The following is a 14,311-nucleotide window of genomic DNA, read 5'->3' on the forward strand; positions in this document are numbered from 1 at the left end:
TCATGGCAAAGTTTCATAACCAGTCCCTCAATTAACTATGGTGTTTCCAACCCATTTTTTGACGTTCTGTGTGCGCTTGAGAATGAAAAAGCGTTTGCTTTCTCAGCATTTGTTTCCATTCAAAAAAGCAAAACAAAGTAGAACATGGAGACAAGATGAAAGCTGTCCTCGGCAAGTCTCATTTTTTCTAAGGTATGGTTTACAATCCAGTCGAACCAGATTTCTATTTCTTGGGCCGATGGCATGTGTAGCGGTCCTGCTGACATTAAATCTTCAAACTACAGAATGTTAACTAGTGCTTTTGTTTTCACGACTCGGGTTTGATGGTGACTCCACGTCTTATCTGGCCCCAACCGATCAACCTGCAAATGAAACCAGACAACATTCAGAAACAAACGTTCAACTACACAACAATGACAAGACAAAATAAGCCAAGGAATCAGAAACAAAGAGACAATCACCATCAAGTCTACAGAATTGTAAACTTATAACTGACCGCCCGTCTCTTTCACATCATCAAATTCCAGGCCCATTGTTAAGTTTAACTTTAAAACATTTTAGCAAGATATTTTCTGTATATCATTTCCAGGCACTTCAAAAATACATTAATAATTCATAAGCCCATTGACCTATCAAATGGTCGATAAAACCTCCTCCTTATTAGTATGCGGTGGTAAATGTTTTCCTAGTATGCTAATTTCTAACGTTCACAAAAGCATCATTGTTATGAACTCTCATGACACACGTTTTTCCAGGAATGTTTTTGAAGCCGTTCAAAAAATTTGCAGCATATGTTTTATCGGGTCTATCTGGTTTTAAATCCCGATAAAACACTACTGCTCGTGTTTTAAACATTACATAAGCCTCGCACAGAGGGTCTGCTCTTTTCTGGTACATGTAGATGTAGATTTGAATAGTAATATTCAAAAAGGGTTAAGAGAACAATAAATATATTTTGTGAGACGGTGTTCTAAGAGTGGGATGGTATATCACACAAGCATTACCATTTTGTTATATAATGTAACATTCTGCCAGCCTGCAAATGTGACTAAGTTGAACAAGGCTAACGTTGGCAACATTTTATGATAATTAGGAACACATATCTAAACCACGGTCACAGTAGTGATTTTCTTTTTTTTCTCTTGATGAAGTATTAATGAGTTTGAGAATTTCCATTCTCAAACTCATTAATAATTCAAAAGCCAAAGACAAAGGAAATCATACACTGTGATGTGTTTGAATATCTGATGAAAAACTCCTCGTTTTTGCATCCTTAATTTCCCCATGAAAATCAGTTTGTTTGAGAAGTTATATCAAACACTTGCCACAGTGTTTCATGAACAATATAAAAAATCTTGAAGTTTGTCAAAAATACTCCGCTACACGTCATATTTTCAACTCTTTTCTCGGTGTTTGATATGTGATGAGACACTGTGTCTCGTGTTTGATATATTACGTAAAACACTCAAGTTTAATTTAAGCATCTCCCATCCTACCTCCAATGTTTCTCTACTCTTCTGCTTAGGGCAATTTTCTCTCCAATCTCTGTACAAACTGGTTGAGTGAGAACTATTTTTGCTAGATCTGCCTTGACAGCCAACACACGTCCTCCTGTTGACAACGATCCAATGTTCACCATCAACACTTCATTCTTGGATAACTTTTGAACCTACACAACGTAAGAATAAAGCTTTTAAGGATGGTGCCTATTAATGCAGTTTTATTTTTGTACAGTTTATGACTATGCGGGAAAAGCAGACCTTAGCAAGGGCTACTGGAATCCAGAAAGAAAATTGGTGGTAGCGGGGCATTTTTTAGAGATAATTAAGCAACAGTTGTTCTAAAAGCAGTAATATACAAAGCAATGTACAGTATGGCGTTTTTTTGTTTTTTTTTTCTAAATTGAAGTTTTATCATCCCTGAAAAATGCATGGTTACCATCAACTTTCCTTTTGGATACTAAGAGCACGTGCTAAGTTCTGCTTTCTCCGCTTAGTTTAAACCATGCAAAAATATCCCTGTTTTAGTGGGCACCACCCATAGAAAACCTGAGTATCTCAAAATGCGCAGAACGTATGCGCAGTGACAAAAGTAGACACGTCCTTAAATCAACCCTAGCATCTGCAGGATTAACTGGTGTATGTGACGAATAAGTAACAAAAAAATAATTTTTAAGAATTACAGTCTTGGACTGAATTTTCAACAACCTCCTGCTGACCCAATCCTCCTCTGGCAAGGAAGTTGCTAAAAATTTGATCAAAGATTTTTACACACCGTCATTATCACCTAAAATGTACCTTAGCTCCTTTCTTGTCGCCTTCAGTCCTTACTCCCAGCAGTCTTCTTAGCAAGAAGTAGCTGATTTCCAACTCTGTGTAAATTTCAGGAAGTGTACCAACTGCACCCAAAACCTGTCACAACAACAAAGAAGTATATATTTAAAGAAGAACCATGAACCCCTACATGAATGTTACAGGTGGTAAGCTATACTAGCTAGTGTGCCAAAGGAAGACTTGCATAAAGTTTGTTTATTTTAAAAGGGCTATGGGCAAACTTTTAACCTTTTGCCAAAATGGCTTTCATTTTAAAATTCCTTTGGTCTGCATTAAAATTAGCCCTTCTTAACTTGTTCAAGGTAAAATACTTCTTTTATTTTTGAGGTTTAAAACAAAGCAAGAAGAGCTTATTTGAATATGAACGAAAGAATATTAAAAGTAGTAGCCATTTTGGATTAAGCTCTATGCCCTGCACACTCTTAGGATCAGCAATATCAATGCAACCATTTTGTGTGTAATGAACAATAGTAAATGCATACTGTATTTACTCGACTAAGGGCCGCCCCTGAATAAGCGCCGCCCTCGATTAAGCGCTGCATATGGAGCGGAATGTTTAATAAGCACCGCCCTCGAATAAGCACCGCAGCTCCAGTGCGACGCTTATTTGAGTATTTTCATAAGATGATAAAAATACACTGTAATCGCTGCAATGCGGTTCTAAGCCAGCAATGGGAATTTATTTTCATCAATAGTGATGTTTTTCAGTTCGAAGTGAGTATATCTTGATGCTCTTTCATTCAATTCTCTCTTCAAAATGTTCTTGTTCTTCAGTTCTTGTGTGAAGACTGTAAACTTCGCCGGTACGACAAGCCCAACCTCCCTCTTTCTCTTCCCTGTAACTGTTGCAGTAAGGAGATTGTCAGCGTTTGCTTGTACAATCAAAATGTTTTGGCTTTGTGGTATGAGCCTTTTAATAAGCGCTGCCCTTGAATAAGTGCCGCACAGGAGACACGAAAAATTAAATAAGCGCCGCGGCGCTTATTCGAGTAAATACGGTACATGTACCTTAACAAAACAACAAATGCAACATCAAGCAAACAAAACAAGCTAAGAGCGTGATAAGTACTCTGAAAGGTGAGCATGTTACACCGAGGCAATAACAATTATAACTATCTATGTAAGAATATCTACAAGCATTCTCTCTACCTGTCCTACCATCCTGTCAGCTCTGCACAATGTTGGGTCAATCTTGGTCCCAACACCTAAAAAAAAAATTTTTTAAAAAATAGGGAACAAACATACAGATATAGAGCTCACCAGTATATAGAGTGAGTGTCATAGTTTGTAAATTAAAGTTGCACAGTAACACCACAGTGAAAATACGTGCATCAAAAGTTCAGTGTGTGTTTGGTGTCTCAATAAGATTTGGTGCTTTGTTTTTGCTGGTTTTGCATGTTAAAATTGTAGAAGTAAAATATCAAGCACGAGAAAGCGTGTTTAATCAGATATCCAAACACTGAGAAGTAGGTTGAAAAAACGAGGCGCAGCCGAGTTTTTTTTTTAAAATGACTTTGAGGTGATGTAACAAACTTTCAAGTGTTTGATAACGCTTCTCAAATGATCAATAATTCTCGGAGAAATTCAAGGCTTAAGTGCTTAAGTTGGCAAAATTTTATGGTAACAAGACGCATATGTGCGTGAACTTGGGCTTCTTTCCTGGCATATCCAGCTGTAAACGCCAGAAAGTCGACGTGATAAAATCTCAGTTGTCATTTGTCAATTGTTTTACAGCTCAAGCATAGTACAAGCAAGTATGTTGTAAGCAATGTATATTCCTGGTCTAAATTTACATCTATCTGGCCAACAGGATTTAGCAATGCGGGCAGGGATATCTTGTGTTGGCTTCATCCCCCCCCCCCCCCCCTCGCAAAAGTTTTTTGTTTTTTGAAAAAAGGGAATTCTGATTGAAATTGGTGTTTCGTGGGAATTTCTCTTTGTCATTATCTTTAACCCATTAATCGATGAAATTTGTCCCGCATCACATAGGCAAAATTTGATCCGTCTCGAGTGCATGTGTTCGTTTACGCAAGATTACGCAGTTGTCACGTTTTGTCAATTAAACTAGAGAGAAAAACAGACAGAATGCTTTCCTAAAGGAAAAATTTATTTAGAAAAGTCTTTGTTTACGCCTAAGAAAGAAACGCTTATAATTCTAAATGCCAAACGAGAGATGCGAAAGCGATTTGAAGAACTACCAGTCCATTTCGAAGCGAATTTATCAACCCGTGCGTGGCATGTTTTTCAAATTTTCGCAAAAACTGTTCAGAATATAAAGAATCGGTCAATTAGAATAGTATTTCAGTACAAATTCACGATCAAACCTGTAATTTTTCGTTGAAATCCCAGAAGAACTCAAAAACTCGTAGAAAGTCTATGGCCTCAATAAGGATTTGAGATGTCCGCGCTCCGCTAACTCGTAAAACAACAATTTGTACTCGAAGCACAGTTTCTTCGCCATTATTTCTCGGATTTCCGCTATCGAAACTGTTGAGTATTCCTTAGTAGTTCTTCTTTCGATGTACAACTTCGAGAAGTTGTGTTTTCCTCCGGAGAACGCGAAAATCGGCGACTAAATAAATGTCCGACCCTTGCAAACCCATGCAGCGACAAGATACCTGCGCATGCGTTTTAAGGCCCAGACGGCGATTTGTGACTGAATGATGAAAGAAAAAACGATGGGCAATTTTCAACTTGGTCTCCCTGTGGGAAGCCCAAGTAATTAGGAACACATATCCAAATGACGGTCACAGTAGTGATTTTCTTTGTTTTCTCTTGATTAATTATTAAATAAGTTTGAGAAACACAGCTCCAAAATTGAATAGGGTGTCACTTGTGGAGGAAGCTGAACAAAATAACATGATTCCTGGACATTACAGAACACACTTTCAACTAGAACGATCACCAGAAAGTACTCACCAATGAGTCCTCCAGGCACAGCAAACTGAAGGTCATTCTGCTCAGCAAATAGGGAAACAATACGAGAAAAAATGGCACGGCACTGGAGCTTGCCCTCACTGTCTTTAGATACAATACCAGGTCTCACTTCAATCTCTTGATTCACCTGCAACAGTGAGAAGACAGCCACAAGATTTTGCCTAATAGAATAGCTGCAGGGTATGAAGATCTCCACTGTACAGGAGAATTAATTCCAATGCAGAAGTGCGATAGGCATGTGGCAGAAGCGTTTGACTGCAGAGCTGAAGGACTCAGGATGCAGTCTCTCTTGTCAAGCAATAATTATTAGGTATTATTGCATAATAATAATGCAAGTGGTGACATCTCTGACTTTTTATTAAGTCTACTAATAATTGTTATTGTTTTTAATTGTCTACTGTAACATGTTACCAAATACCCTTCTACTATCTTACCTTGAGGGAGTTAGGTTTCAATAAATTATTGGGACAAAAATTCTGTTCCTTTCTCCTGCCACCCCCTCAACCCCCCCCCCCCCAACCCTATTTACTTTTGTTTTATTTGCCATTAGTTTATATGTTTAATTTTGTTATTATCTCTCATTATATTGTAATATTGTTGTGGCAAATGAGCTAAACTAAACTAATAGTTATCAGTATAAATCTACTAGTGTTCTATCACTTATGCTGTTCTCTTATTGGCTACATTACTCGCTATCTATTCTGTTGTAGATAGCGAGTAGAGTGAGAAGCCTAACAGCGTGTGGTGGTGTGACCTATTTATATAAATATTCAATAAAAACATGAACCTATCTAATTATTTTGAATGACAAGTAGATTTATACTAAAACAATATTAGATTATTCGCTCTCAACTTTTATGTGTGATAGCTACACGATATTAATCTCAAGCTCATAATCTAATTGTTTGTAGATACAGAATGTGTCCACTTGAAGAAGTGTACACACGCTAAAACGAAACCTGACACTGAGAGGAATACAAAGAAGTTCTGTAAATACCCTGAGAACGCCACATAAAATGCTTCCTCCTGCAACTCCACCCTTAAGCTCCTCTACTTCACATCCAGGCTTGTTTACATCAAAAGACCTAATAACTAAATCATAAACAATTTCCAGTCACAAATATGGCACTATTACAAGTATTTCATTGGATCACTGCCATGTATCACTGTAAACTTTTGAGGCAAATTTGGAATGAGAAACCTCACATAATATACATGTTCTATGGTATTTAATTTAATTTCTAAAACAAGTCAAATAAAAAAATACACTTTACGCCTATTACAAGTTACCAATGTATTTTTTCAACTGTTCCCAAATAGGTGATTTGTGCCTCATATTCTTGCAGGGGGGTGGGGAAACATGGACAACAACACCAATCTTGTTTAATGCACACCTATAAGTCGAGCACTAGAAGTAAAATCTCTCACAGGAACGGGAATCTTCTTGCAAATATATTCACAGATGACTTCTATGTTGTACTTGAGCTGGGCTGAGATGGGAACAACAGGAGCTCCCTCTGCAATAGTGCCTGGAGAAAAAGATAACAGAAATAGCATACAAACTGTGTCTGGTCACAGACAATAACATAATATTATTCTTACTTAAGTGAATGTTAGAAGTAACATTAACATGTCTACTCCAAATGTGTTAAGAAAGAATTTTGATGCAGGACAAATAATGGTTTTTAAGAATCCCTTTAATACATGAAAACCAAGAAAACTTGAAAGCGTACTGACAGTTCAAGTTACAGTCACCTCTACTAAGCAGTCATGCTCACCCTTTACTGAGTCCCAATGAGCTGTTTCTATTGTCTTGATCTTTTGTAAATGGTCACTTTGTAAAAGTAAGTCACTCAAATATAGTAACAAATAGCATACCAGGCAATTAAATTTCTAACAACCAACAATGCTGACCGTAAGATCTTGGCATTAATGTTTGTATTCCGTTTTTATACTATGTTCTCCTTTGTCACACCATTTTATTGCTGCAGTTTCTTACCAAAGGAAGTAATTTTGTGAGAGTTGTTGTGCATAAGGTGTACACTAAGTTGTCAAATGTTACATAAAATGTCACTTTTATTGTGTTTGACATGTACTCTGTGCAACCTGTGTTAAGTGATCAACCTGTATAACGTGGTCACTCAGTCATTCCCCGAGGGTGACTGCTTAATACAGGTTCAACTGTGTATGACTATTAAAAAATTATAAGGGTTCTTCATCATACATGTAAGTGCAACATCTTGGAAAAATTCACTCTATCTTAGCTTATTATTAATTACTATAATTTTATGAAGGAAAGACCTTCTTTTAGTTAATAGGATTAAATTATGGTGAATTGTTTCAACATGTCGTACGACGTAGGGCACTACGCAAAGGTTTTTTTTTACCAGAATCATCAAGTTTGGGATTGCAACCAAGGCGCTGGCATTTACAGGTATTAGTGAAAGCAATAAATTTATTTTTACCTTGCACAAACTTAAGAATCTGATCATATTGTTCTTTTGCCTGACTTTCTTTCACCAAGTCTATCTTGTTTTGTAGTATAATTATATGTTTAAGCTTCATTATTTCAATGGCTGCCAGATGTTCAGATGTTTGAGGCTGGGGACATGATTCATTTCCAGCTGTGAACAAAACATTGAAGGGAAAATCACTATTAGCACAACAAGCAGCAAGTGCTGAGGTACCTGTGGGTGAAGTTATTAAGAGGGATAAGGCATTGTTAAATGTCACAAAACAAACAGGGGAGAGGGGGTCCCTTTACAAAATTCAAATAAAAATATACCAAACTCATATTATGTTGTGCTTCAATTTTTTTTTTTTTTGGTTGTAAAATTTTCAAACCAGCTTGACTTTTATTTCCCTCTTCCTTGAGTCATGATAATGAATACTGCATTAAAGGAAAATAAAAGTTAAACTGCCTGAAAAATTTTACACCCCCCCTTCAAAAAAAAAAAAAATATTAATAATAATAATAATAATAATAATTATAATATTAATTAATCCACAACATATAAACCCTTTTAAGGGTAAGAGAGCAAAACAAACTTTACTAGTAACAAAATATTGATGATAAGTCTGTTTTAGTTGAGGGCCACCCTAATAATTAAACTTGAGTTAGCATTAAAGGAAAATAAAAGTGTGCTTGGTGCTACCCTCTCTAAATATCATCATCATAAATAATAATAATAATAATAATAATAATAATAATAATAATAATAATAATTATAATATAAATTATAATAATTATAATTATAATTATATATTATAATTATAATTATAATTATAATTATAATAATATTATAATTATAATTATAATTATAATAATAATAATAATAATAATTTTTCACGGTTATTATACCAGGTCTAGAAATAATATCTGCAAATCCACTGCCAATAGAAAATGGGGCCACTGGTCTTCAATTAATTTTAATTCAGGAATCTGGAACAGATTAGATCCCACGTAAAGCAGAGTCATTGTCTGGTTTTAAACGTGGACTGTCGAAAGCCATTTTTGATTCTTTTATAGTTCTACTTTTTACTCTTGTATATATATTTTTTCATTTCTTGTTTCTTGTTTCTATAATTCAGGTTTTTATTTGTTCTTGTAATTTTTAGAGGACCCTTCTGTAAACCACTTTCGTGATGTTGGTTTCCTCATTAGAGATTACCCTCAAATAATAATAATAATAATAATAATAATAATAATAATAATAATAATAATAACAACAATAATAATAATAATAATAATAATAATAAGAATAAGAATATAGCACAACATATCCTGACAGTTCATGGCAACTTTTCAATACTTAAAAATAAGAAAAATAGAAAAAATTATTCGTGGTATTAATATTTCTTACCAAATTGTCAAGATCCATACCTACATACAATACATACAAAGTACTACCATAAACATACCCATATAACTTTCTGGAGTATCCCCCAGAACAGAATCATTTCAATCTACACTTTCTTTAAATACCTACATATATGAAAAACGAGCAGATCTCTTACCTATGAGTAAAAGAGCAGCGTCCATGACTGCTGCACCATTCAACATTGTTGCCATAAGAATGTCATGACCAGGACAATCCACAAATGATACATGCCTGGAAATAAAAGCAATTTAGTAAAATTTAAAGTGTATTGTTGTTCAACAAATAAGTTGAACTTATAATAAATCACTTAATTTGCAGTAGAAGTGTCAATGGTATCTAACATAGAGTGCTAAATTCAGACACTTTTCAGAATAGGACTTTGGAAATGCTGGTATTTTCAGGAGTGAGGTAAGTCAGAGTCACGGTTAAAAGACTCCGGAAGCCAAGACAGAACCAACAACAAACTCAACACATGTATGATGGAAAGCTCAGTGATCAAATCCGAGCCACAATGCTGTTTTCTTTTTTACTTATCTTTCACACAACTAAAACAGAGAGGTTTGAAGCTTAATATCTTCACAAATTCCACATTGAAACTAAATAACTATTATTTACATTTTGAATACAAAGTAAACACTGGTATAACTGTTATATACATGTAGGATGATATACATACTTATATGTAGGATATGTATATGGGTTTATACCAGTGTTTACTTTGTATTTGCTGATCCATCTTGTAAGTATGTATATCATCCTACACGTATATAACAGTTAAAGGCATAAAAGACTAAGGGTCAGTTATTAAAAGACAGTTTAGACGGTGTTTAACAAAACCACCTTCTAAGTCATTTTCAATTTTGCCCACAGTCATATCTAAACATTGTCTACTGCCGACGGTAACAAGAAGGCTTGCATCCCAGACAAGAAAACTATTTACCTACTTAAAATAAACCACTTACAAACAGATTTGGAGGCCCACTGATTGTCTTAAGCCACGGCCTAAGTTAGACTCTGTTTAAATAACTGGCCCTTACTATTTATAACAGTAAAACTAATAGTACTGACATAAAAATCGATGCCATAAAGTGTCAAAAATGGTTTTCAAAAAGACAAACTTATAGTACGAACATGATAAAACGTGAGATAAAAAGAATTGGTAACATACGTACTAATTACATGAGCAGCGGTGGCTGGAGAGATCTAATAAAAATGGCAGATTTAGACCTTGGTAATGAACTGATTTCCCTAATAGATCTTGGGAAACTGTTCTAATCCGCTACGCTGCATTATTATTGAAAGGTAGTCTGTCCTTTTGAGTATTTACTTTAGGGAAATGTACATGTAGTAGAGTATTTTCACAAAGATTTCTACTGTGCATATTACATCTGAAAGAGAGATAACCTTGGAATTTAACTACTTGATTTTCAATCTTGCAGATCCATCTTTACAAAATCAGGGACATAGAATTTACCTTGTGTACTTTGTTAAAACGACAATGACATATATCTCATTACCTAACAAGCCTAAACTTCCCGTTACATCCCATCCTGTCACATGGAAACACATCTTCCCTGGCACTTCCAGAAGAGCGGTAACATGCAGGTCTTGGACATGAGCTACCATCACACTTGTAGATCTACAAAATACAAAGTGACTACATCAGATCAAAGTACACATGGCCAAGCAAAGCAGATTATTTCCTATGGTATTTTGTGGAGTGGTCCCAATAATTCACAAGTGCTCAAATGGGTTAAGAGGCAATTAAGCGAGATATCTTAATAATCTTTCTTAATAATCTTTATTTGTGCTTTTTTCAATGTACATGGTTGATCCTTACAATCCTGTAGTGGCAATATATATAAATAAGTTAATTATTGGTTAAAATAATGTTCAAGCAAGGATCTCAACCATTGAAATGCGAGAATAAAAACATAATCAGTAAATCAACGAATACTTGATTTGCCCCAACAATACAGTTATTACAATAACCTGGCACATATTGACATTGATCAGAGCTTGACATTAGGACCTCAACCATTGAAATGCGAGGTGATACGGCAAAACCTTTAGGTGCCCAGAGCAATTCCTTGGTTACCCTAGGCTACTGTACTGACACTAGGTATGAGTCTCAGATTTTCATTACAGTATTAGTATGTAAATGTCCATGAAAGGCATATGATAATTAAACTAGGTAGTAAACGTATACACTATGTCTCACCTTAGCATTTGCATAGCCTAACTTGATTGTAATGTTTCGCTCAAGTTCATTCTTGAATCTGACAGTCTACGATAAATTCAGAAAGCACAACAAAAATCAAAATGAGAAAACATGGTCTGGCATGCCAGATATCAGTGATTTGATATGCAGATCGCGGCAGTCTTTGAAAGTCCATTGCAGTATATCTTGTGGGCAAGTTTTTGCAGATCATTGTGATCAGCCTGTAAAACCACCTGTTGCGTCAATAGCTTGAAAAAGTATAGGATGTTAAGAAAGGGGCGGGGGGAGGAGGTGTAAGCTATGGGAAGAAACCATATGTTAACTCAGTTTAACTCATCAGAACCATTAAGCTACAAGACAGTGTCAGCAACAACAACAAAAAAAGATTAACTAATCCAATGCAAAAAGCATCAGCTTCCTGTGAGTAAGTGAGTTGTATACTTTATTACACCCATTTTGAAATCACTGGTGACCCTTGCAATCTGATTGGCTCTCAACAGTGCGATTTATTCCCAAATTGCACCATTTTTTGCTCTAAATCGCATCCTTTCTTTAGCCCATCAAAATGGAAATGAAGTAACAAAAATAGAATAGGCGATTCCAGAAAATATCCATACCATACCACGGATGGCTTTTAGGATTTCCGAAGGGGAGGGGGGGTTCACGATTATGGAATTCTGAGGGCATGGGGGGGTATTTACGATTGGATATCCGAAGGCACTGGTGAATTCCACAAGTGGGATTTCTGGGGTAGAAAGTGTAGAGTGAGTTCCTTGAAAACACTATTGTAGTAGACTTTTGTAGTTCGTAAATAAAATTATCCACGAATGTATGACCGCGGAAGCAGAAGACAAGCATCGATAGATCGTCCGATAGATCATGATACATTTCATGTACACTACATTAAGCATATGGGTTGAGAACACTTTTCGTGCACACTACATGACATATAAAAGGACGCAACAAGACTCAACGGTATATTTGACAGCTGAAAGATTTTAACTGTCTGAATTTGAGCTATTCTGCTTTGTAAACGTCAAAACAGCACAAAGAGGAGTAAAACTGCCGTAAATTGTGTTTATTATTATAGCCAAATTCGGACTTCAAAAGAAGTTTTCACAGCCTGGCCACTAGCGGTAGGTTTTTCTTGTCGCTGAAGAGTAAAGCTTGTCGCCTAGCGCCGCTAGATCACAGCCCTGAGGAGGCATAAATTCATGTTCGTTTGTTCATATAGGCATTGCTAAGTTGAAAATGTACTTCCCAGAAAAACCGGAAATTCTGAAGGGGACGGGGGGGCTCACGATTATGGAATTCTGAGGGCATGGGGGGGTACCGCATTTTGGAATTTCCAAAGGCAAGGGGGGGTTAAAATATGGAAGCCGTCCGTTGTTGGGTATGGATATTTTCTGGAATTGCCCAATATTAATATTGACAATGATACTCTGTGATTTCAAAATAGGTGTAATAAAGTGGTAATTGAACTTTGTAACATGCAATTTTGGTCTGAAATCATACATGTGATTTCAAATCAAACTCGTGCTGCGTGCTCGTTCGATTTTGAAATCACGCGTATGATTTCAGACCAAATGGCACTCCACTCAGTTCAATTACCATTATTTATTTCTTCAATAAAGCTGTTCTTGTTGTTGTTGTTTGCCGAGAGGAAAGGTTTAACCAATCAAATACTAATATCAAAATGGGTATTCTGCTTGAGCAAAGTTCTCCATGTACACCATAAATCTCATGGTTTTTGTCACTTTTAAGGGACTCATGCCATATAGAGGAAACGCTGTCTAAATGCATTTTTATGTTTAGGTTTTTGGGGAGTTTGAAAAGCAGATTTCAAAGAGATAAGTGGATGTTGTAACATTGAAATGTGCGGATTACATGAGAACAAAATCATGTGCAGGGCATTTATCCTTCTGACATTTTTTATTCACTTTTGAAAGGCATTGCGTTCTTCAGTTCTTATGTGATGTTGTTTTTACAATATTTAGATTGGTGAGTTTAGGCAAATTTAAGTTGAATTTTGTGTATGCATTTTAAATGAAATTGTCATTAATGATGTCAAATATTAAATGAATATCCAAGCCATTTTGTGCGTGCATTAAGACAGTGTTTCGTCTATACAGCGTGAGTCCCTTAAAAGTAATGGAAGCCAATCCCATGATCTGAATGTTAATCAGACAGTGATATTGTGAGGGAAAATTAGCTTCTAATCACACAGATTCAGATTTTTTTTCTTCTGAATATGTGTGATCAGCACAGATTCAGAAAAAAATATGAATCTCTGTGATCAGCAACTAGTTTCTCCTCACACAGGTACTGGACTTTCAGGGTTAATAAATGTATTTCTTGAGCTTTGTTAAAATTATCACCTGAACTCCTGATAATGCTTTGACGACTGTTGATTTTCCATGGGCCACATGACCAATTGTCCCTGTAAATAATTTCAACAATTCAACGCTTTGTGAGCAAAAACCATAAGCTTATTTCGTGAAATATTTAATCACTGAAGTTTTCCTACCTATATTTATCGTTGCCTGTCGACTTATAACTTCAGGAGTGAGAGGATTGAGCTCTGCTACATCCTAAGACAGCAAGACGATGAATGTTAAAAATTAAAACTCAAAATTGTCAGGTATCAGCCATTTTGATCATAGACACGTGATCGCACTAGAAGTAACGAAAATGTTATATTTACCAATTTAGATATATCCTGCTTCGCCAAATGTGGCTGCCCCATGGTAATCTGTGAAGATACATTGTCTGTAGCCATCACTTGGCGTTTTCTACTTTAAATGAATGAAGAATATCGACTTTTCTTGTCCGTGTTCACGACTTCCTAACAAGATGGCGGCGGATGATGCAACATGGCATAGGAGGCCTGGGATCTATTTCGCTTTCGAGGGACTCCTGATGGAAAGTCGTTTCATCCC

General features: G+C 35.9%; 1 protein-coding gene across 1 annotated transcript in view; it reads right to left on the minus strand.

The window, feature by feature from the left end:
* Window positions 1–14,246, minus strand: part of LOC146450078 (eukaryotic translation initiation factor 2 subunit 3, Y-linked) — a 15,086-nt gene extending 840 nt beyond the window's left edge. Inside the window, exons 1-14 of the mRNA XM_085100759.1 lie at window positions 14,077–14,246; window positions 13,900–13,963; window positions 13,751–13,812; window positions 11,373–11,438; window positions 10,669–10,790; window positions 9,288–9,382; window positions 7,736–7,894; window positions 6,665–6,799; window positions 6,268–6,362; window positions 5,253–5,397; window positions 3,483–3,538; window positions 2,298–2,411; window positions 1,497–1,669; window positions 1–362 (exon numbers count right to left, since the gene is read on the minus strand). The exon at window positions 1–362 is cut by the window's left edge and continues 840 nt beyond it. Of these exons, the coding sequence (XP_084956885.1) occupies window positions 308–362; window positions 1,497–1,669; window positions 2,298–2,411; window positions 3,483–3,538; window positions 5,253–5,397; window positions 6,268–6,362; window positions 6,665–6,799; window positions 7,736–7,894; window positions 9,288–9,382; window positions 10,669–10,790; window positions 11,373–11,438; window positions 13,751–13,812; window positions 13,900–13,963; window positions 14,077–14,151 (1,416 nt within the window). The 5' untranslated portion in view covers window positions 14,152–14,246 and the 3' untranslated portion in view covers window positions 1–307. The remainder of the gene's footprint in view (window positions 363–1,496; window positions 1,670–2,297; window positions 2,412–3,482; window positions 3,539–5,252; window positions 5,398–6,267; window positions 6,363–6,664; window positions 6,800–7,735; window positions 7,895–9,287; window positions 9,383–10,668; window positions 10,791–11,372; window positions 11,439–13,750; window positions 13,813–13,899; window positions 13,964–14,076) is intronic.
* Window positions 14,247–14,311: the final 65 nt, after the last annotated feature.

The sequence above is a fragment of the Pavona decussata genome, unplaced genomic scaffold (assembly GCF_977016875.1).
Source record: "Pavona decussata unplaced genomic scaffold, jaPavDecu1.1 SCAFFOLD_510, whole genome shotgun sequence".
NCBI lineage: Eukaryota > Metazoa > Cnidaria > Anthozoa > Scleractinia > Agariciidae > Pavona > Pavona decussata.